Source organism: Anser brachyrhynchus, assembly GCF_964034855.1.
Source record: "Anser brachyrhynchus genome assembly, chromosome: 8".
In the NCBI taxonomy this organism is placed as follows: domain Eukaryota; kingdom Metazoa; phylum Chordata; class Aves; order Anseriformes; family Anatidae; genus Anser; species Anser brachyrhynchus.
In genome coordinates, this window is record NC_137702.1 from 20,598,453 (window position 1) to 20,621,349 (window position 22,897).

Here is a 22,897-nt window from a genome sequence, read left to right on the forward strand (position 1 = left end):
TTATGGGAGAAATCATAGCTCCTGCCATTACCAGTTACATAAAGGAACTGAAAGTAAGACCACGCACTTTCCCCAGACTGCTCATAGCACAAGTAAACATTTTAATTTTGCTCACTGCTGTCAGGTGGGCATACGCTTTGGATCTCCAGGGACATACTCAACCACCTTTGCCCCTTTAAAAGGGAAGGGGCTGACAACCATAGATAAAAGTGAGGTTTTCATGCACGCAGTTATTTCAAATACAATAATGCTTCTATGCTCCCATTATCTGCTATTAAAGTACAAAGATCTTTAACAAATAAACATCCAGAATTATCTTCAACTAATGAGCATGATGCAAGACCCAAGAAGACCCAAGGATGTTGTTTCCAACTATATCAGAAGCATTTTATCCCTCGTGACACTCCATTCATTAGCACCCCCTTTGCTGTGTATGAGCCCTGGCAGAGACTGTTCTGAAGCCCTGATGATAGGATTATTAATCTAAAAGCTCCTTTCCCAATACATGCCTACTGAGCACACTGAGTGCTTTAAAAATTAGCCTCTAACTTGAAAAGACTGAGAAGAGACAGGCAGATACACAGGCATGCAGGAAGAACTGGCAAGGCTGTCACTTTTTTGCTGGCTTGTCCTGATCACTTGACAAGAAAATTTTATGCCCATGCTTTCCAGGGAAGCGTGGAGAGATAAGCTCCAATTGCTCTGGTCACACCAATATCTATCAACATTGAAATTTCTTGTTAGAAAGCCCAGTGCAGCTTCATACAAGCAGAGAAGTGAAAGAACAGGAAGGGTACACAGCTCTTATATTTCCCACCAGACACTGTACCTGGCCAAACACATCCTTAATGTATATTCAGAGCTGGCCAGAACAAAATTAAGCACTCATTAAGGTAAGCAAAAAGAAAAATATAAAGTTAAGCAGACGTAAAAGTTAAGACAACTTATAAACGTGAGGAAGAAGTAGCACCTAACTCTTTCAGCGTGATGACTGAGATGGAAGTTGGACTCCAGAGTCAGTTTGATTTAGTTTGATTTGGGTGTTTGCTGCTATTGCTCTGTACCTTAAAGACTTAAAAGCTGTGCTTATTTCAAACACTCACAGAACTCCATTCATCTCCAGTGTGCTTATTATGTATGCAAATCACAGGCAAACCACGGTAGAAGGAAAGGATAAAATGTTCTAGGCCAATTCTACTCACCAAAACCCCGGTGTACCTTCAAAAGACCTTCATGGATTGAAATGTGAGTTATGTCGATTTGCAAATGTTACTTCAGTCATTTCCAAGTAAATGCTACACTTTTAGAAACTATTACTGAAAAAGTGAACTGTTAAACTGGAGACAAGAGCTCTGCTTGTAGCTGGCTTTGCGGGACAACTTGTTAACATGCTAATAAGTGTGTGTCTACCTGGAAGATAAGCTTTTTCAAATGCATAGCATGGGGGGGCAGGAAACTGATGGAAAGGCTGATAATTCACAAGGTGAATGTTCACTCACTGCATTTAAGCACAGAGAAAACTCTCCACTTCAACCAGGAGGCAAGTGTATCAAAAACATCTAAAAAGCACCTTAAATATAAAATAATCATTAAAGCAACATTGTAAATGAAATTACCAATGACATGAAGAATGTCAAATGTATTTGAAGAATACTAATGCAGTTTTCTTTTGAAACAGAATTTAAAAGCATTCTGCACAGGAAAGGTTTTCAAGGTTTAATGGTTATATAAAATTTATCATTTCAAAGCAGACCATGAACAGCTCTGTCCAGAGCTGTATTAGCCCACCTAGGAGAGCTCATCCCCAAGGACTATGAAAGGGACTCTACAGCTCTTGCTGCTCAATAACTAAATTTGATCTCGTAAACACATTACAGATAAAATCTTGTTCATTAGAGATGAAGAACATTACATATTCTTCAGTGCTGTCTTTATTAGTTTCCTAACAGCTTCTTTGGAAAGGAAGATTTTCCTACCAGTATGTTGGGAAAGGGCTGCCTTAAAGGCTCTCCAAAAGCCCTTTGACAAATGGGCCCTGGAGCACAGAAGTTGGGAGCCGGTCCCAGCACTCCCATTCAGTCCACAGCCCAGCTCCATTAAACTCTGAGAAACACCCCACACATCGTGAAAGCAAGAGGCTTCCTATCGTGCACAACCTTTAACATTGAAAACTACAGGTAAAAATACAACTTCTGCTGATTAACTTCTGATTTTTCACTGAAAACTGATTTTTTGAAATACAAATACACACTGCTCTTTTGAAAGGCCCCAAGGCTTTAACTCAACAAGCTTAACTAATGTTAAAACACATTTTGCTTTGTTTAGTGATTTGGAAAATGCTAGAGAGCATACAACCTGAAAATTGTGAACATCACACCAAGAAATCTTAATCCAAACAAAGCCTCCCTTTCTCTAAGTTCTGAACAGTTGGGGAATACTTTGACACGTTACCACATCAACTACAATACTAAAGGCAGCTGAGGAATCAGCTACTTGAAATATCACATTTTTATTCCTCAAAGGGAATACACAAAGCATAAACCTTCTGCACAGAGATAGGAGAAAAATACCTTTTGCATCATCAGAGCCTGAAGCCAATAGTTTTGGGTCCATCAAGTTAAAGTCAACGCTCCAGCACCTTTTCTCATGTTCCTATTTAGAGAAAAAAGAAATATTGCAAGGTAGTGAGTTGTAATCTGATAAAATAGTAAAAGAAAAATGCACGTTTGGTATAAATCGTCAGGAGATTTCTGGCCAGAAAACTTTAGTATATTTAGCAGTTTCTCAAGAAAAGCCTTTTCTCCGAGACAGACCAACATTTGTATGGCATGCTAGACATACCATGACAGACATCCCCAAAACACAGAAGAGCTGTACTTGCTATGCTGGCATATCCCACGTGGAAGCAAACCACTGCATTGAATAAGCCTTCGTACAGGCCAGCAAGACAGTAACACGAAAAGCTCACCAGGACAAAGTCACTAAAGGATTTCTAATACATGTGAAGCAGATGTCACTGCGTATGCCTTTAACTATGCAAATCCAAATACAAAAATTCCAGTGATCTGATAGGAAGCAAAATTAGTTTGTTTTAACACAAGCAACAGCTGGTTCTATCTAGTCTCATTATTCAGTCTTAAAGAAATGCAAAATGCATTTGTGAGGAAAACAGACAAGATTTTGTCCAGTATAATTTGTTTTTAATTGAGATACGCAGAGGATTAATGAAAACAAGCATTATGGATGGCTAAAACACAATGAAAAAGTAAACAAAGCCTTAAGTAGGAATTAAAACTTAATTGAACTGTCAAGAAAGGAGAACTAAAGGCTAGCCTGCAGTTCATTGCCACTGACCAGTTTCAATGCAGTATTCTACCTACAGGAGACCCTGCAGCACTTCCAATCTCTCCCTGAATGGGCTGTCTTTTCTTCCAGCAGCCTCCTTGGTCTGATCACAAGGCTCTCAGATGCCATTAAAACAGAAAACAGGGTTCAAACCACATGAAAAGACAAAATGCCAGAAAGTTCTCATTAAACAGGTCTCACTGCTGAGCTCAGTCCACTTGTGTGCACACTGCTCTGCTGAGCGCAGAACTGTATCAGGAAGTCTTCTGCCTACTGGTCCCTTCTGCCAGACTTACCAGTTACACCTGCATCTTGCTCTTCTGCTTTACAAGCACCTGCAACAGCAAATCACTGCAGGATTTTACAAAAGGCTTTTGACAAAGACAGAGATGGAACAGGTATGGAGAGAGAAAAAGAGGTTTCTAAAGAAAGGCAAGACAAAAGTTCAAGAAACTCATTTCTCCCTGTACAGATACCCTACCTAGGAGCAGCAGCAAAAAAACATCAACTGCCTCATGCCTGTAACAAGAAGATATAGGTGACTCCCTTAGAGGACTACAGCTCCATAAAGCTGTATGGATGAGCTATTTGCCAAACAGAAACAGAATCTATTTTGCCTTGTGAAGCTTATAAGCCTACTGCTGAACAAAAAGCTGCATCTCAGCCCTAACACTGCTCCCCTGACATGGTCTATAGCACAGAAAAGTGTTGCTCACTGGCTGTACATTACCTGGTAGACCTTGGATCTTTGTCCTGTGAACCCATCCCACAGGATGACGGTGCCTTCATAGTCGCTGCTGGCTAGCAGGTTCTTGTGGTAACTACTCCAGCTGATACAGCTAAAAAAAGAGACACAGTCAGTCTTACCTTAAATCATACCTTACAACACAAATCATGCTTGCAATATGTCAGTCTCTGCACAACACGCAACAAGGGATGATCTTGAAGGTCTTTTCCAGCTTAGATGATTCTATGATCTGGTCAGTCACCTCACCGAAACATTTGAGAAGTGCCAAAACCAAAACCCATCGGAAACATAGCAAACCTTCCGCCATGAGCTAAAAGAAAAGCTTTACTTGCTTGAGTGATGTCACTTGCTCCAATACGAAATACTAGGATTTGGTTGGTTTTGTTTTATTTTTTCTTAAGATACATCTATCTCTAATACTGCTATTGTTCTGCTGCTTGAATTCCACAAAAACTCTCACAGAGAGCTCAGGGTTTGATGACTTAGTCTCTTGCCAAGAGCTACTACTTTTATTATTACCACAAAGATAACTACTTGCCTAACAGAAGCTATATATGCAAAACATACAGCTGCATGGAGGACAAACCAACCCCTCTCCCTACAACACACAACAGTGAACACATACCTACACGGACAATGAAAGCCCGTGACTTCTGACAAAGTACTTCCAGCTATCTGCACACGAGGGGAAGCCCCCTTCCAATCCAGAAAGAAACAGCAGTTTAGGAGATGTTTCTTACCAGGAAGGATATTGCATGGCTTATATTTTAAACTGAATTAAGTGGCTATGTAAAACTAAGTGATAATTCCACTGACAAACTCTAACTGCTAGCAGACAAAACAAGCGCAACAATACTGCCAAGTCACATTCATACTGTTCTGGCACTATGCCTCCACTCTGCCTCCTGAAAATGTGACAGAGGTAAGCAAATTTGTAATACTTGTTCACCAATTTTTGGACCATCTGGCACAAAAGCACGCCAGTTGGTATCAACTGTGATGCATGTAGCAGAAACTGAACTGACAGAGCCAATTCGCGCAGGTCATCAAACAGCTCTGACACAGTTAACTAGATTATGGCAGCCTTAAGGCCAAGTTTTAACCAACAATAAAGCTAGAAGTCCACGTTCCTGTAACTTTTTAGTAATCCTTCGATTAGCGCAGCCACGCTTTGAAGTGCGATGTAGATACATGGAATCGCTAAGGCGCATTTTCACCTTGGCAGATTCTTGGTTCCACTAAACACTTGCATCCTGTTTTCCTTAGGAATCAGGCACTTGCAGAGGGGAAAGTCCTTTTCCTTTGTTAAGGCAGTTTAAAAATATAAACACTATTGTTCTTTGATTAGCTGAATAACTACAAGCAGCTCTGGTGTCCTATTCCTAACCACGCTCTAGCTTATAACTTTATAACTACAGGGGGACTATGAATACCAACCGCAGTCACAGCTGATCGCTACATTGCTGTGGCACAAACAAGTGTCTTTGATGTTCTGGAGCAGCCAAGTAATGGGAGGCAAGAAACACAACTGGTTTCTAAGAGAAATTTGAAGAGAGATATTTGAAGAGAGATGTGAAAAAAATAACACGCTGTTGGTGTTTGTATCAACAGGAAACTTCACCGAGTAATCCAAAAGACTTCCAGCTCTGAGACGCTCTGTCTGTAAAAGTTACTCCAACTTAAAACACAAAACCAAGGCATCCGACAGTCCCATTTTTCTACGGATTTCTCGCACCACTGTGTGATGCTTGGAAAATGCTTTCAGGACCTTCCTTCCCCAGTGCATCCCTGGGAGCTTCCTTTATGGAACACAGCCACACTTCTCTCTGTGCCCACACCTCCCCATAGCTCACACTCTTGCACACTGCTTTCTCCTAACAGCCTCTACTGTTTTTCCTAACAGCCTCTATTGCTTTTAAAGCTTTGCTTTCAAAAGTTTGAAAGTTTTACTTTCCCAATACAAATCTTTACCTTGTACCACCAGCTGAAGAGAGCTGAGGTGATACAGTTTAGGCAGTGCTTTTCCTGGTTTCACATCTTCCAGAATAAGTCATTAATTAGAAAGTGTTAGTGTCATCTCACCTTGCAAGCTCAAGGTTGTCCCCAGAGTTATCACTAGGAACCTATCATTATGTTGATGCTACTACCCTTAGGTGCCTACAGAAAAGCAGGTCTTGAGTCTGCGATTTACTGGAAGCCTCGCTCAGAGGCTCAAGGGGCTCCCTGAGGACAGGTGCAGGTGGCAGGCACTGCTCGCCAGGACTGGGAGATGAAGGCTGCAGCAGTCCAGAGATAACCATATCTGACATCTGCAGCCTCCATCCCAGGTGGGACAGCTGACCACTGATGGAAGGAGAAGTGGTTCAGAGCCCTACAGCTACAGCACAAGGCCCTGGGCTGGGAGCAGCCTCCAAGTAATAGCAGGGGGTAGACAATGCACCAGACATTTATCTGCTTAAACCTGTTCCCCTGCCACCTCACCTCCACTCAAGTCAGGGCTTCAAGGAGACAGCTGAAAAAAGAAATACCCAAGTTCAGCCATAGACAAGCAGAAAGAATACAGCACAGGGCCAAATCCCAGAAAATGCACTCCTCTGTCCAGACAGCAGTGAGAGCACGTCAGGCAGGCAGCACCAGCAGGCTGAGAGAAGGGCAGATGTGCTGAGGCCTGGCTGGTTAGGGGAGCTGTGCTAGGGGAGCACGAGAGCCCCATCTGACCTGCAAAAGAGAGCTAGGAAATGCAAAATAAACTACGCAGAGGGTAATAGTATCACCGGATCTTGCAAAACAAAAAGTCAGCCCTAATGATGAAAATTCAGAACTACTAAGTGTGTAAAAAAACCCTACAGTGTAACTGTGCTGTTTGAGACATGCTAGATCTAAGGATGTAAGTAATGTCAGGTTTATAGGTAGAAGTAATACGTTATCAGATCAATCGATACCGATGGAGAAAAATGAAGGCTTTCTGTGCCCAAAAGCACATTTATTAGATATAGTGCAGCAAGACCAAGCTGTGCGTTCTGCACCATCTAAGCCTGGTGGTGTTAACAAGGGGTTAATGCTCACTTGGAAAGCATTTGTAGGTAGAGTGAGACAGGGAAAACGGGAACTGACAGGTGAAAAATGTTTGGGGATTTGCAGCGACTAAGTGGTTCAATTAACACCTTTTAAGTCACACACACCATAAATCTTTCATTTTTAAGGAATATGATTAAAGGATCATAATAAGACAAAACCAATCCTGTTCTACCTCTCTGCTTTAATTCTCCCCTCATCACCTGACTCTCTGCAAAGTCTGAAGTTAGTAATGCTCTCCCTGACACTGCAGTACTTGAGCTTCTTTATAATTAAAGCCTCAAAAGTAACTTTTTGTAGAGCACAATTCAGGGTTGGATCGGACAGAGGGGGGCTCCCTCTCCAGGTAAAGGACACTTTTTACCTAATCATTCACCCTATTAAAATAACGAACAAGCTGTTCTGCACACACCTACCCTGACTGCCCCGTGGTCGTATTCTCTGGCATCTGTGATGGTACAGAGCTGGATAAAAAAACAGCTGGCCTGTGGTTGGGACATTGCAGTGCTTCTCTTTAATGGGGCTTCTCTGGGATGTACAGAGGGGCTGGATGGTATTGCAGCGTTCCCTTCTGTGGGGGGCACAGATCTCACTTCCATGCCCAACGCAGGGGATTTTGGTGAAACTTGCAAAGCCTTTACCTTTTTGGGTTCTAGTAAGATGTTGTCAGGGGTAACAAACTGGATAAAACTCAAAAGTGTATAGGTGAGCAGGATGGAGACAGGGAAAGGAAAAGGTGAAGGGAGATGTACCAAAAATGCAGCTTCCTCAGTCCTCAGATGAGTTAAGCACCAAAACCCCAGAACACGTAAAAAAACCTCTTGCACACAACCTTTGGATGGCCTGCAGCCACATACAGGGTTAAAAAATGAAATATGGATGCCATGAGGTATGATACAAGGGATAGTTACCTAAGGTTGAGACAATGCGTAATAAAAAGGGGTTGTTGCATAATAAAAAGGGATTGTGCAAGGTCAGCTTTTATTTTAAACACTAGTAACCATCCTTTTCAGTTTTTGCTTTGTTCTTTAATCCAGAAACAGTGCAACAGCTGCACCCCAGCCATCTACCTTGCTCTAATTTATGACAGCTTTCTTTCCTAGGAGATTAGCTGGGGAAAACACTACGAGCAGGTCTCACTGTTTCAGCAGTGGGTGATTAGCTTTCATTCTCCTAACCTCATCATCGGATCTGGACACACGGCAATCCTGACCCCAGGAAGATTTCTGTTCATCTGGTTCAGTGACACGAGGGGGCTGGCTCAGTTAGTGCTGTCAGTCGTGCTGCTGTTCCTTCCATGAACCAGTGCTTTTATGGCTGAAAGGTCTCAAATCCAGGATCAAGTTAGCAGGTGTCAACAGCCCCTCTGGCAAGTGACCTAAACAGAGTTAAAGCTTTTAATAAGGCACAAACTGCTGTGGTCTGACATGCTTCTGGGTGCCAAAGGCTTGGGATCCAGTCTATTACCATGAGTCAACTGATGCCCAGTCATTTTATAACAGAAATGCTTTTAAGGGAATGATCCATCCACGTAACAATGCTAACCAAGTACTTCAGAGACGTACAGAATTACACCATCACAACAAGTGTTTAAAGACACTTTTTTTTCATAATCAATCCAAAGAAAGCCTTTTGTAGGGTTAAGAGAAATAGTTCTACAGAAAGCCTACTTCATTTCACTCCAAAATGAGGCAGCTACTCTGGAAGCTGGAATTAATAGAAGTTGAGAGCAGATTTTTTATAGCCTGTTTAGTGTTATGTTTTCTGCAGTGGAAATTCAGATGTCCAACAACTATTTGTGAAGTTTTTCAGCATAAAGAGTTCATACCTCTCCAAACAGCAGACCAAGCTGAAAAGCGTCATGCTGAGTTTTTGACTAATTTAAAACTTAATGTTGGGAAGCGAGTGACATTTTAAAAACTGACAGCAATGTGCCCATGAACTGCTATTAGGCTAGAGCAATCACACATTTGATTTACTGACACCAAAAAACAAGAACAATAAAATACTAGCAGCCTGCTAAAAAAGAGACCTTCTGATGCTTTGCTTTTACTGCAGTCGACTAAACAGATGCAGCTGATTTGGGAGGTTTGTGGTAACATCTATCACTGAAGTACAGGTGCTGCAAACACACACAGCAGTGAGCATGCAGAATATTAAACACTTATTTCAAAGGCGTGTTTACCTAACCGCACTTGCACATCACCTATTGTGGATTAACAAGGCCTAAAGCTTATTTCTTTTACCTGAACACTAGCTTTCCTGTTTTGTTTTTTTTCTTCCCTCCTGCAACCTATGGCAAAGCAACAATTCTGCTTCTTGAATAAATCCCAGGAGAGCAGCCGCTCGCTGTTCACCCTGTCCCTCTTTTCTCCTACCACCCCCTGCTCTGGGGGGAGCTGCAGATTATCGCCTGCCACAGCCAGGGACACCGCAAATCACAATTAGCTCACAGGGTGCTGTTTATAGCTCCTACACAATGCCAGGATTTGCTTCTTGTGCCGAAGCTATGAATCTGTAAATGGGATTTTTATGAGGATTTGTGTGACAGCTTGTGTTTTTCCTGGAAGCTTCTGCCTCTGTCATCCCCGGGGGACGCGGCGCGCATTTACCAGAACACTGACACACCAACTTCCTCCCCGTTCTTAAAAATAAAGATCAGAAAGCTCAGCAGATGATGAAAAAGGAAGGCATTTAAGAAGCTGGTGGGTGTAGAGAGGGGGCTGGAAAAGGGGAAGAAAGGCTCGGATACAGCTCCAGGCAAGCCTGCAGCCCAGCACCGCCCGTGCAAAACCAGAGCCTGCAGCAGGCTCCGTGCTGCGTGGTGCCAGCAGTGGCCAGGCATGGGCTTCCCCACAGCTGCGTCAGGACAGCAGGCTCGCTCCCAGCCCTCCAGTGCTCTCACGGACACCCGTCAGCACCGCTGCTCCCTCAAAAAGCAGAGTCACCGACATAAGCGCTAGCGCTTTGTGCTCCAGCATCACCGCCTCAGAGGAGGTTAACCGGGATCCACGCAGGGTGAGCTTCCCCTGACGCCTGTCTGGAAAGCAAAGCCACCTGCAGAGAGGGAAGGGACCCTACAAGCCGTGCCAGTGTCACGTGCCAGCTATGATAGAGCATGTCACCAGATCCCAGATGTGCACTGTCCCCACGTCTCTGCCACAGCTTGGTCCCACCAGAGCAGGACGTGCCTGGGACAGGCTGAGCATCCTCGGCTGCCTATAAAGCACCACACTGGTGGCTAACACTGTCTTGAGCAAGCTCATTTTATTTGTTTTTTTAAATGTCCTCCTAAAAAGAGCCAAAACACACAGCTTTCCACAAGGCAATCCTATGAAAAATGGGTTTTTATATGGCAGCATGCTGGGGCCCCAAAAGTCCAACCGAGATCTTTAGCAGAATCCGCAAGAGATAGCAGGCAGGAGATGTACCACCCATGTAACACTGCAAAAATACACCTGTCCCTGGCATCAGGACAGACATTAGCAAGTAGTCAGAATAAGCCTTTGGAAGATCCTGTACCTCCACCCAAATTAAGATCAAACAGCTTTAAGCCAAGGCTTTCTACAAGCAGGCTCCACTTGCTCAGTTTTTACTACAACCCAGGTACATTTTCAGCATAGTGCAATATTCTCTAACACAATTACTGTCTTCCTATATAACTTTTCCCTCAAGCTACACCACCTCAGAATAGCAAATTATTACACTGTTTTACACTGTGACAGCGAGCCACAGGACCAGTGACTGGCAGCACAGCTAATGGATATAGCAAGGATGCATTTGAGTGACAGCCTCACTTTATTTGTCAAAACCAAAAGCACCCACATGCAGAAGGAAGGTTGATATAATGTGAAGGTGCCAATGGAAAAAAAAAAAGCATTTCCTGGGAGGAATGAGAGAAACTAGAGCAAGGAAACGAGGAGGACCTTGTCCACCTCCGCTGAGGCAGACTGTCAGAGGACAATACATGTGGCATCATATATATATTTATATGTATATATGCATGAAATTTGAGAAAGAGAAAATTGAGAAAGAAGAAGCGTTGAACGCAAGCAGTGTCTTGTCTGGAGTGCAAAGCTGACAGGAGTAACACCACTGGATGTGGTGATGCAGCTCTGCGCACCAGCCGCTGCTGGGGAAGGCAGAACAAACAATTACCTAACGCCTGGCAGGGCTGTCAGGGCAGATTCCTATCAAATGCGAAGCAGCAAGTTCGGAAGTAGACTCGGATGGAAATACGAAGTTCACATTATTTTCCCTTTCTAATTAAGGCCAGAGGTATTAATCGACTGCTACATTGTTCTATTATTCTGCTCTTCTCTTCAGAAGAATGAAGCTGAACAGCATGAACTCTGACTATATTTGCTCAAAAAAAGTGGAGTGTTTCACAAGTCCAGCAAAACACAAGCTCCATCAGCAGTATGGCTTATCAATACAAGTTCCTCTCATACTGTTTATGTCCATCTCCTTACAGGCAATAAGTCAGAGTGGGAAATGACAGTTCAAAGAGACTGGCATAAATACCAACATCGTGAAAAGAGAGCAGGTAAGAATGAAGAAATCCAGTAGTTGATTAGAAAAGGCTCATTCTAAGCAAAAGGGTGCATTTAAATAAACAAACAGTATACAAACACACAGGTGCACAGGGAGAGAGCCTATTGCATTTGTATGCTGCCTAGTCCATAATGAACACCTTCACTCAAAACAACAAATCTGGAAAGCTAGTCCCCAGGTAGCTGCATTTACATCATTTCCTCCATAAAATATACACACATACAATAATCAACATAACCAACACAAGCGTGATTGATCTATCTTATGGAATGTATCAACTACAAAACTATTCTTTTATGCTATAAAGCACACTTGCAAACATTATTCTTGTTGTACACCATTTTATTTTAGTAGAAGCTGGACTTACATAAATCTGTTGCTTACACTTTTGCAGGTGCTTTACTGTTTTAAAAATGTGGAGTACTGAGTAAAAACAAATGACTTCAGGAGTGCTGAAGACTTCTATTATAGCAGTGAATTGGTTTGATTGCCTATATTATTTAACTTTGAACTTTAATTGAATTTCTGAATTAGGATTTTTTTTAAGTTACGTTAGTTGGATTCTTTCAATAGAAGTTCTGAGATGGTCTATAATTTCTTTGACTTAAGTCATCTAAAAAGATCAGAAAACTGGTTGATGATAACGATACGAGCATAAAGCCAAAAATCAAGCAAGGGCTCTTCCCAAAAGCTCAATATGATAAGGTTCAAACAGTACTTCAAGCAGATATAAATTCATAGGCAGAAGGTGCACATGAAGCACGTTTCTTGAGGACTAGCAGCTTCTTGGCACAATGGAAAGGATCCAGTCAACGAAGAGAACAGAGCATGAAAGAACTGGTGGCTCTTACAAAGAACTGGGGACAAAAGCTATCTTTAGATAATCTCAGTCATTACCTGTAGCAGATCCACTACTCCGGTTTTACTCTGCTTTTAACCAAGTGGGTATCCAAAAGCATTTACAAGGAACATGAAGACAGTTCACTACCATATGCCCCTTTTACTGCCTGAACACCTGGGCCTGCTGTTCCCTTGGATGAACCTGGCATACCCAAGTAACAATCCTTTGTGCCACTGCCACCTTGTCCCACTCAGAACTCAAAGCAAGTTCTCTACAAGCTCCTGCTTTCCACCCTTCCCTTCCAAACATTACTGCAGTGGATGAAGAAAGCAAAACAGCCACTAGACAAAAATAGAAAAGGCAATTTGAGTGTAAATGTAAAGTCAACACCTACCTGATTTTGGAATTACAGGTCATTTCATTCTCAGGGTAGTGAATATCCACTGCATCCTGAATGACTGTACCATACTCATAGACTTTAATCTTCTTTGTTACCCCAGCGATGGCAAAGTAGTCACAGTCCCGGTCAAACTCAATACTAGGAAAAAAAAGCACAGATTGAGAACCATGCCACACAAGACATGCACTTACCAGCTGGGTGTTTTACCATCTGAACCCTCGGTTTGGCAGAGCTGATGATCACGATCCTTCTGAAGAGTGCAGTTAGCAAAGACCCCATTCAGAGCACCTTGGAAAGGTCTGGCAAACACGTCCACCAGTGTTCTTGCTCTCAGGCACCATCTTCTAATCCCCTCGAAGCGCACGTACATTTTGATTTACAAAATTAACTTTTGTTCAGGTGCTCTAAAAGTTTTTAGAGTTCAACTACACCAGCTACATTATACAGCACCTGAACATCAAAGCTGACAGCTCACCCTGGAAACATGCTTAAAATTCAGCTGTATGGTCTTTGAAAACAAGATGCTATAGGATAACTGCCAATTAATTTCTTTTGGTTGCATTGCGCCATCCCTTAGCTCTTGTATACAGCAGCTTAGTGAACTGTAAGTGTCAACGCAGAGTAAATCAGTAGTTGTAGAAAAAGGCCCTCTAAATTCCCTAAGCAACAACAAAGGGCTAAGATGTATATCGCCGATACTGTAAAACACATGCACACTATGACTTCCACTTAGGGTTGCTCTTAGAAACAGAGGCACTTACTTTCTTGAACTGCAGGGCAAGTTTGTAATAGGTATCAATGAAGTTGCAAGTAAAAGCAGTCACCTTATAACAAAGTTAAGCTGCAAATGAGAAAAGCCTGAGGTTGTACATGACACATCTGAGAGAGAGGCAGGCAGCAGGTTATACAGAGCTTGCGTCATTGCTACTTTCACAGTTTGCAAGGGCTCGAGAGAAATCCATTAAACATCCAGTAGCCAGAGTAGTACATCTGCTTTCTAGAAGTAGCTCCTTATTCTGAAGGAGTCTGCCCGTAGCCCATGTACCTGAGGTTCAGCAGGACGGATGCCTGCAGGCACCTATCAAAGATTTGGTGCTACTCCTAGAAAGTGGTTGGGTGTAGCACTTGCCCTCAGTCCCAGGTTGCTATGATGGGGTGCCAGATCTCCTCAAGTCTCTTGACTAAGCATTCTTCTTCCACAGGTCTCTTTTGGGCCTCACCCACTCAGTAATTAAAATTTCAATCTCACCGGTCCCTATCACATCTTTTTCAAGAAGCCATGGCATTTGCACACCAGACAGCAAATTCTGAATGACAGCAGAGAACACCTAGCTCTGGCTGATCAGATTTCATGTTCATACAGCTTGTAAATCCTGAGTTGAGGTACTTAAGGTAACTTCCTACAGTCAGAAAGCAACAGACCAGTTAAAAGAGAGGGCTCTTTAGGCTGCCCTCACAGCTTCAACAGCTCACATTTTCCCACCCCTCACGATAGCTGAGAAGCTGAAGGCACTGCAATGCTTTCAAGGGAAGATAAATTCAAATGCCAGAGTTTTCAAATCCTTGTAAAGGATCAAGTTATCAAGTTATTTTTAAACCATGGAGGACTGTTGATACGCAGTCTGATGACATAAAATAATTCAATGAAGCAGCTTGCAATTTGGCCTTTTAACTTCAGAGCCTAAAATCCACCAGAGCAGCAGCAGGAGACAGTCCCACCATGACTGGGTTTGCTGGAGAAGTGAGTTAGGCAGGTGTCCTGGTTCCAGTTAGGACAGAGTTAATTTTTCCTCATAGTAGCTGATAGGGTGCTATGTTTTGGATTAGGATGAGAAGAGCGCTGATAACATGCTGATGTTTTAATTGTTGCAGAGCAGTGTTTACACCAGGCCAAGGACTTTTCGGCTTCTCGCTCTGTCCTGCCAGCGAGCAGGCTGGGGGTGCAGCAGGAGCTGGGAGGGGACAGACCCAGGACAGCTGACCCAAACTGGCCAAAGGGGTATTCCATACCATCTGATGTCATGCTAAACAATATATAGGGGTGGCTGGCCGGGGTGGGGGCCGGCTGCTCGGGGATAGGCTGGGCATCGGTCAGCGGGTGGTGAGCAATTGCATTGTGCATCACTTGTTTCGTACACATTATTATTATTAATACTATTATCATTATCACTATTATTATTATTATTGTTATTATTATATTCCTGTCTTAATAAACTGTCTTTATCTCAACTCACCGGCTTCACTTTCCCGTTTCTCTCCCCCATCCCAGAGAGGGAGGGGGGAGGGTGAGCGAACGGCTGTGAGGTGTTTAGCTGCCAGCCGGGTTAAACCACAACAGCAGGACAAGCCTGCCAAATCACAAGCCCAGGAAAAGGTAAAGAAAATGAACGTGCTTATGGCTGGGGATTAAAGTAAGCAAGAATGCATCTGTTTATATAAAACGGGAGAGGCAAAGCAAGCAGTAAAGCAGCAAGTTGCTTTCACCCCTCCCCAGATCTCTGTCAGCCCCATCACTTTTAATACAGGCAGGACAAAAGCACCTTTCAGGCCTGTCTTGTCTTGCCAGCTCACTCTGCTCTGTGGAAGAATTTTATAATTGAAAGCCCATATACCAAAAGAATGGATTTACTTGTACCACGATCTTAATTGAACTGCTGTCTCGGCTCCTGTTTGCTGCCCCGTAGATTCAGGTAGAGCACAACTAAACTGATAGCAGCGATTCATCTACTTGGATTCAATTTATACCTTCAGCCTTCTGCTGCTGAAGAAAAATAATATATTACCATGTCTTGCAAAAAGCCAAGTTACTAGAACAGAACACTGTCTCACCTGGGGTAGGTTTGCTTCTCTAAATAAGAAATTTGAATTAATGCTAAAGACATACTGTAGACATAACAAATGAGTATTTCAATATGTCAGTAAAGTTAGCATACCATTAAAAAATTAATAAAAAGAGTCAGCCAATGAAACTGATTGCCAGACCTGCGACCTTCAAACAGTATCAAAGACACTGCAGGGAGAAAAGCGATGCACAAGTAAACCACCACCTGCTCAGATGTTCGTCGGCCGTGAGAAAGGCAGGCAAACCCAGCACAGCAACCTAACACAGCATTGCACCCTGCCCTCCGCAAATGATGCATAGTACACAGGACTCATACAAAACATTTCTACTTCTCTGCCAGTCAGCCTTTAGGAAGTGGTTTACAAAGAGAAATAGGAACAATTTAAACAACTAATGGAGCGGATTATTTACCATACAAAACCATTCCTAATATCTGCAAAGCTCTGCTTCCCCCTGGACTAAGCTGGATTAGGACAAACAGCCCACTTGCATAGTAACACTTATTTCCATACTTTTTCCTACAAGTCTTCTAAATGTGTTTAGTATTAAGCAAGGCTCATTTGCATTTAACTAGCTTGATGGAATTCCTGTCACTTACTGTCTGAAGTCTTTTTGTTTCAATATGAACGCTGGCTTACGCGCAGGTTTATCTGTATGAAAATTCAGAGGAGACCTTGGTTTTATTTGTTGCCAAAAGACACAACGGGGCTAACTCTCGAGACCTGGTTTTCAGGTGACACATTTATATAGTCAAAGCATACAAGGGAGCAGGTGGACTATAAACCCACCTCAACCCCAGCCTGAAGCAACCACCTCTAGAGACTGGACATTGTCCTCTGCACTGAGGGCTAAGACGGCTCATCACCAGAAACACCCAAACAGGCCAAGAACGTGGCTGCTTCCTGCAGCTCATGAACCTGCTCACCCTGAGAAAAAAGTACAACAGAAAGTACACAGAAAAGGAAGGAAGCACGAGATGGCACAGCAGGGCAGTGAAACATGGGCCACAGGTAGAAGACAGGGCACGTCACTGTCACAAGTTAGTCATCAATGGCTGCAACATTTGTTTAATGAACTTGATTGTTTTCTTTATTTGTCCTTCCCAAGAAGGAAAATCCCATAGTTTGATTTTTCTAATGAGCTAGGGGGATACTTAAAAAAATTCAAAAACTATTAGAAGGAAGACACAAAGAACACAAAAAACTAAGAAAACTAGGAAACTGCTGTAGTATTTTCTGTTTTTTCCAATATTTAAGGAAGTGCTGGAGGTAAGCCGTACTTCAAGCATTTGAACATCCACTGAAGTTCCCTTTCAGACTAGCAGTGACCCTTTGCTCCTCAAATCTGTGCACATTAGAAGCAATTAACTATTGGTTTTTCCTCCTCCCACGTTTTTAAAGCTAACACTTTTAAAATCAATTTCTGACAAACTATCTGAACTTTTATAAGGAATCTTTTGGGGACAGAAGAACTGCTGAGCTTTTCAAAAAAAGATTTATCAATGCGCTACAGAATTTACTTGTAGAGATCAAATTGAAAGGAACCGATTGTCCTGTTTTAGGGAAAACAGGAGAGACATCTCCAATTCCCAAGCCTCTGCTTTATTTTTCCTAAGAAGTCAAGCGACCAGCCTCAAGTGGAAAGCAAAGGCACTCAAGAGTTCTGGTTTCTCTGCTGCTTTTCCTTATTCTCAATCTAAGATTATAAATCAACTTTTTCATTTTAATTCTAAAACCCATGACCTTGGAGAGCACTTGTAGCTAACAAATGGAATTAGGAAATAAATTGCTTCTGAAACATATCTGGAAGCTCGGCTTGGCATTGAGGGCAGACCTGTGGGGAACCAGTGAAGAATGAGTATTTCCCATTTTTACCACAGTATAAAGCCTTGCTCCATTTGCATCCCGATGGTGCGCACAGTTGTGTTTGCCACATGCCCAGAGGACACACTGGAGCTGGAGAACGCATACAGATGGGCAATCAGAATAATTAAAGGAATGAAGCAGCTGCCTTCCAAGGCGAGCACCAGAAAGGCTGAACTCTTGGCTTTGGCTAACAGAAGGCTGAGGGAGGGGATAAGCAAGGCTGACAAAGCCGTAGTGTTTACAAACAAGGTGACAGCACAACTGGTGTTGAACCACTTCATACTAGAAGTGGAAAGCAGTCACCAGAAGACTCACTTGGCACAAAGGTTTGTTTTGTCCCACCACCATCACCCGATCCTTGCTGCTGCACTGCACGATGGTGGTGGCAGAGAGAACCTGACACTGGTAATCCCTGAACACTGTTTCCGTTATACACACACACACTACAATCACTACTAGTCGTAAGTCCTGACTTGATAACAAGACCAGGGGCAGCAGAAGGTGCCATTTCCACAGAGCGTACAATTCAGTCCCTCCCATGGGACTATATATGATTTCTGACTGAATACACCAAATCCTGTCAATTCTACTTCTAGCTAATACCAGGCTGTTTTTATTTCTACGTCTCCAGTCCCATTTGCCATCTTACCTTGGCCCCATATTCGATGGCAATGTGGGCAGATTGCTCTCTTTAAATGGGGGGAAACATTAACTGGTGGGAGAAAGGTGGGGTGACAGCAGCAGTGCTTGTTCTTTGCTTACATTTCCTGAAAGTCTCTCACTGCATGCTCCCACTCCTCAGCCTCTCAGGGATGTTCTGTCACTTCAACAATTCCCAGTCCTATTTCTTGGAGCCTGTTCGCCTACTTTCAACATCCATTTAGAAACATTGAAGTCAAAAGGTTAGAAATATAGGTAACAGTCCAACATCGTGACCACCACTGCAGACTGTTCGGCACCTGGGACCAATACAGAAATTCGTATTAACATCACATGCCTGAGAGACTGTTTTTACAGCAGCCTTTTATTTTAAGGCAATGTAATTAGTGTCACTAAGTGTGCACTAGCATACTAATTTGTGGTTTTAAAAACAAAGCTATGTTCAGGCATAGGAAGCTGCTCTAACAATACTCATTTTGTGCTTCATCACCTCAAAGACAAAATTTTGTCACATATAAAAGCAAAGGTTTTATAGACATTATGAGACAAAGCGTATGGAGTTTCAGTATCAGAAGACTATTATGCTAAAGCTGTACATAGATAAAATACTGTTTTTCTTTTTAAATTATAAAGCGACAGTTGCATCAGTTCCTCCTTACTGCAGAACAGCATCTAAATGAAGTCTGTCGCTGGGCTAAGTCCTGAGCCAGTGCCACAACACGCGCAGAGCGCCATCAGTCGATGTCCCATCCCATTCCAACTGCTGTGCTGCGAGGCAGGTTTTCTAAAACATCAGCTGTGCCAGCACACCACAACCCCAGCCAGGCTGCTGTAGTCCCTAAATCCGAGGAAGTCCCCCTTAAAGAAAAACCCTTCAGATCTGCAGACGGCTGTACGGGCAGACAAGTTAGCTATCCAAATGAGACGCCACTTACTGGATTCCCTCACAGAGCAAACATCTTCATCCTTAAGAACTGCACCAACCTGGGTTAGACACGACCCTGGATCATCAGAAAATTAGCTTGATTAGAGGACAAATCTGACAGAGATGTCTCAGCTACCATAATTATGGCCTCTTAATGGATCAGATTCAAGACTAATTGAGGTCTGATGAAGAACTTATTTTGGTGGATGAGACATCCCAGAAGATGACCTGTGGAGCACAAAGCACTCTAAATACAGTAACAGCCCAGGACTATTTCACCAGTTGCAGAGCTTAGATTTACTGTCTGTACATTTGTTTGCTTCAAGCGGTAATTTGGATGCATCCTCTTCACCTAACCCCATGTTTGGCCAGGGCATTCAGCAGGCTGCCCAGTGTGTTCCTTACCAGGCCATAGAGAAACCTGTGCAGAAGACACTGCAGGAACCTCCACCTCCCAACAGGCAACAGGACACGAAGATGTCTGAACAAGGGGAAGAGCTATCAAGTATAAAATGAGGTCATCTTTCAAAAAGATCTGCCACTTTTTGTGAAATAGGAAATCCCCACATCCCCTATGCCACAGGTCAAGACAATTTTTTAAATCAAAGTAGCTGGGAGATGGAATCAGTTCTGAGCTTTCACCATTTCTACTGCTTTCATTTTGATCTCTTTTCAAAAAGGAACACACATAAGTTCTGTGCAAAGTTCAAGTGAAAAGGACAATTTCGGTAACATCAGCTGCGTAACTGACCCAGCAGAAACAAAACTGGGGTGGAAAGAAGAGAGAAGGGAAGGAGAACATACAACTGAGCTAACTGAACAAGTCTGTCAGCCCCAAATGGTCGCTGGTCCTAACAGCCCAAAGGGAGAAACTTCCTGCCACTTGTAAAGAGACACACAGAAGTGAACAACCCAGTCACTTGGGAAGGCTTTCCTATTCCCTGAGCATACCTGCAGTTCCCATTTACTTCCCACCCCCAAGAGCTCCCGCACCCCCAGCAGTGCTGAAGCTCACTCAGTACCTGCAGTTATTTCTGTTCTGCCCACAGCAAGCGTGCAAGGAGAACTGGCAGAAATACCCGACTTCTGAGTCCCTTTGATACTGTGCACCCTGCTTTTCAAGAAAAAAAAGCTGAACATCCATTTGAACTGTTGTTCAGAGATCTCAGTTTTAACCTAGGTCTCCTCTAGCAAAGGAAAATTGCTTTAGGAAGTAAGCATTCCCGCCCAAAATTAAGTATATCACTTTCCACGATGAAATACCATTAGATGTTTCCCTCTGACCAAAACAAGGGTCTCTCTCCATGAACTGAGTAGCACCAAGAAAGGGGTGGGGGAAGTGCTTGGGAGCTCCAGGACAGCAGGCAGACAGCCGGGGGAAGTCTCACGCAGTGCAGAACATGAGGGCTGTGAGCTGCACGCCTGAGAGTTCCCAATTTTTTTTTTCCCTGTTAAGCACTCACCGTTAACTTAATGCACAGAGTATGAAGTAGATCTGGATCTGAACCAGGGCAGTAGACGGAGAATACACCAAAGCTTCAGTTTTACCTCTGCTGGAGCCAAGAGAATCTCTTCCCATCCATCCGCAGTGAGGAACAAAGTGCAAGATCATGGGAAGAAGCCTGCTGACACCCCAGGAGCAGAACTGGGCAAGCCAGCAGCCCTCCCAGTGGTGTCACTCCTCACCATCACACAAGAAGGTGTGGTGCTGGCCAACAGCCCAGACTTCTGTGTTGCTGGTTAACAGCACATCTACCCATCAACAGCACAGAGGATCCTGAGCTACTTTAGTTTGATCCCATTTCTTGGAGCTGTTTGGGATACTCTAGCTGTAGGTTCAGCAGCACCAGCTGCTCTTTGAAGGGACCTCAGGTACCCACACCTGCCACTGCACCTCCTCCAGGCTTCAAGCAGCTGATGGAAATGGAGGCTTGCTTAGCAGCAGCCTCTTTGTAGCATGAAAATAAGCCAGCAGAACGTCAGCTCTTTGTGTGTTGATTATAACCTTTTACTCATAACCGCTCCTATCAGCTGGGAAACAAATAAGGAAAGACATCACTGTTTATTGAAGTCTGCACTTGACAGAGGAGGTGAGTCCTCAGCTCTGGGCTCTTGTGAAGACATTATTGCACCAATCATGCTGCAGTCACACTTCCAGCATCTTTCTCACAGCCACCGTAGCCTAGAGTTTTATTCTGCTCTGTTTGAAGAAAGGTATAAAAAGGTACCAAGTTGACTAAGTAATGTCATTAGACCTAGTTCTAAGCCCATTTCATGCTTACAAAAATCCTTTTAGGTGTAATGAAATGCCATCAGTTCTAACAGAGACAACTTCGCAATACTTCCAATCCACTCAGAGTATATTTAAAGGAGAATATTAAACTGAAATTGAGGTTTGGTAGGTTTAGTTCCATCTCTCAGTTCTGAAGTCAAAACCAACATAGCTACTTCCATGCTTTTTCAATCACTAGATAAAATACAATCATTCCTTTTTTAAACCCAACGAGAGAGTGAATGCACTATGCTATGAAAAAGACTGCTTCCAGCAATAGCTCAGCTTTCAAAACCAAGATCCCCTCTGTTTTGGGGGGAAGCAACCCTGAAACTAATCTCCTCTAAATACAACCCCAAAACCTCTTCTAACTTCATGAGACTGTGTAGCTAGGGACATTCTATTCTACTAAATAAGTTTTATTCATATAAGTATTCAGGGGAACCTAGCTTAATTAGCACTAATGATGAGAAAACCTATAGGGAACTACTGAATTTTGCAAGCAACTGAACATAAAGCGTATTGATAAAAAGCCACTTTACTGCCAGGCGATGCTCTTCTGCATGCTGAAGAGAAGATGACGGCAGTCCCAGGGTTTATATGCCAGATACACAGAAGTACAATGAGCCAAAGTCACTGCAGACAACCACCGTGCAAGTTAATGAGGATTAAATTCAGTTGTTTCAAAAACACTATTTTTAAATAAGCTGGAGTAGACAAATGTTAACTAAAAATTGCCAACAGTTAAATGCAGAATGTTTCTTATGATGTCATTTTTTCTTACGATGCCATTTAACATTTGAGCCAAATTGTCAGTCTGCCTGCTGTAATGTTTCAGGTAACCTATTCCTATTTGAAGAACAGGATCCTCCATTTCCCCCAGCTTTGCTGATATTAACGGCTTATTAACAGCTCTGACAGTAGCGCAAGCACAGCTTGAACGTCATAAAATATTAAGGTGGAAGAGGTTTTAGGTCTCCGAACATACTCACCTGTTCTGAAAGAGTTTCTCAAGCTTGAAAGCAGAAAGGAAGCTGGCAGCCTCTTCCCATGCTGCGTATGAAGCAGGTTTGAGGGAGTAAAACTTATTCCACACCAAAGCCTAACTCAGACCAGTTGAAAGGTTGTCTGTACAGCAGTACCATCCTAGCAGGATCGTGCCATTAAGTGGGCATAAACTCAAATCACTTCTGATGGGTATTCAAGTTCCCTCTAAATATAAAGCCACTCAAAAGCTTGCAAGCTTGTTTCCAAGCCACCACATTTATTACGCTGCCAACAAAGGTTTTGTTTCTCCAAACCAGAGCACCGCAGCTGCAAACAGAGCTGAAGAGGCAGTAGAACAAACGTATCCAAAAAAGAGTTCAGCA

At 43.1% G+C, this 22,897-nt stretch overlaps 1 protein-coding gene across 6 annotated transcripts in view; it reads right to left on the reverse strand.

Moving 5' to 3' along the window:
• COP1 (COP1 E3 ubiquitin ligase) overlaps positions 1-22,897 on the reverse strand; it is a 133,438-nt gene that overhangs the window by 65,253 nt on the left and 45,288 nt on the right. For all 6 annotated transcript variants that reach the window (XR_013954233.1, XM_080601948.1, XM_080601946.1 and 3 more), the window contains exons 12-14: positions 12,958-13,101; positions 4,076-4,184; positions 2,571-2,652 (exon numbers count right to left, since the gene is read on the reverse strand). Coding sequence is in view for 5 of the 6 variants with exons in the window: in XM_080601948.1 (XP_080458074.1) it covers positions 2,571-2,652; positions 4,076-4,184; positions 12,958-13,101 (335 nt within the window). In the remaining variant the exon portion in view is untranslated. The remainder of the gene's footprint in view (positions 1-2,570; positions 2,653-4,075; positions 4,185-12,957; positions 13,102-22,897) is intronic.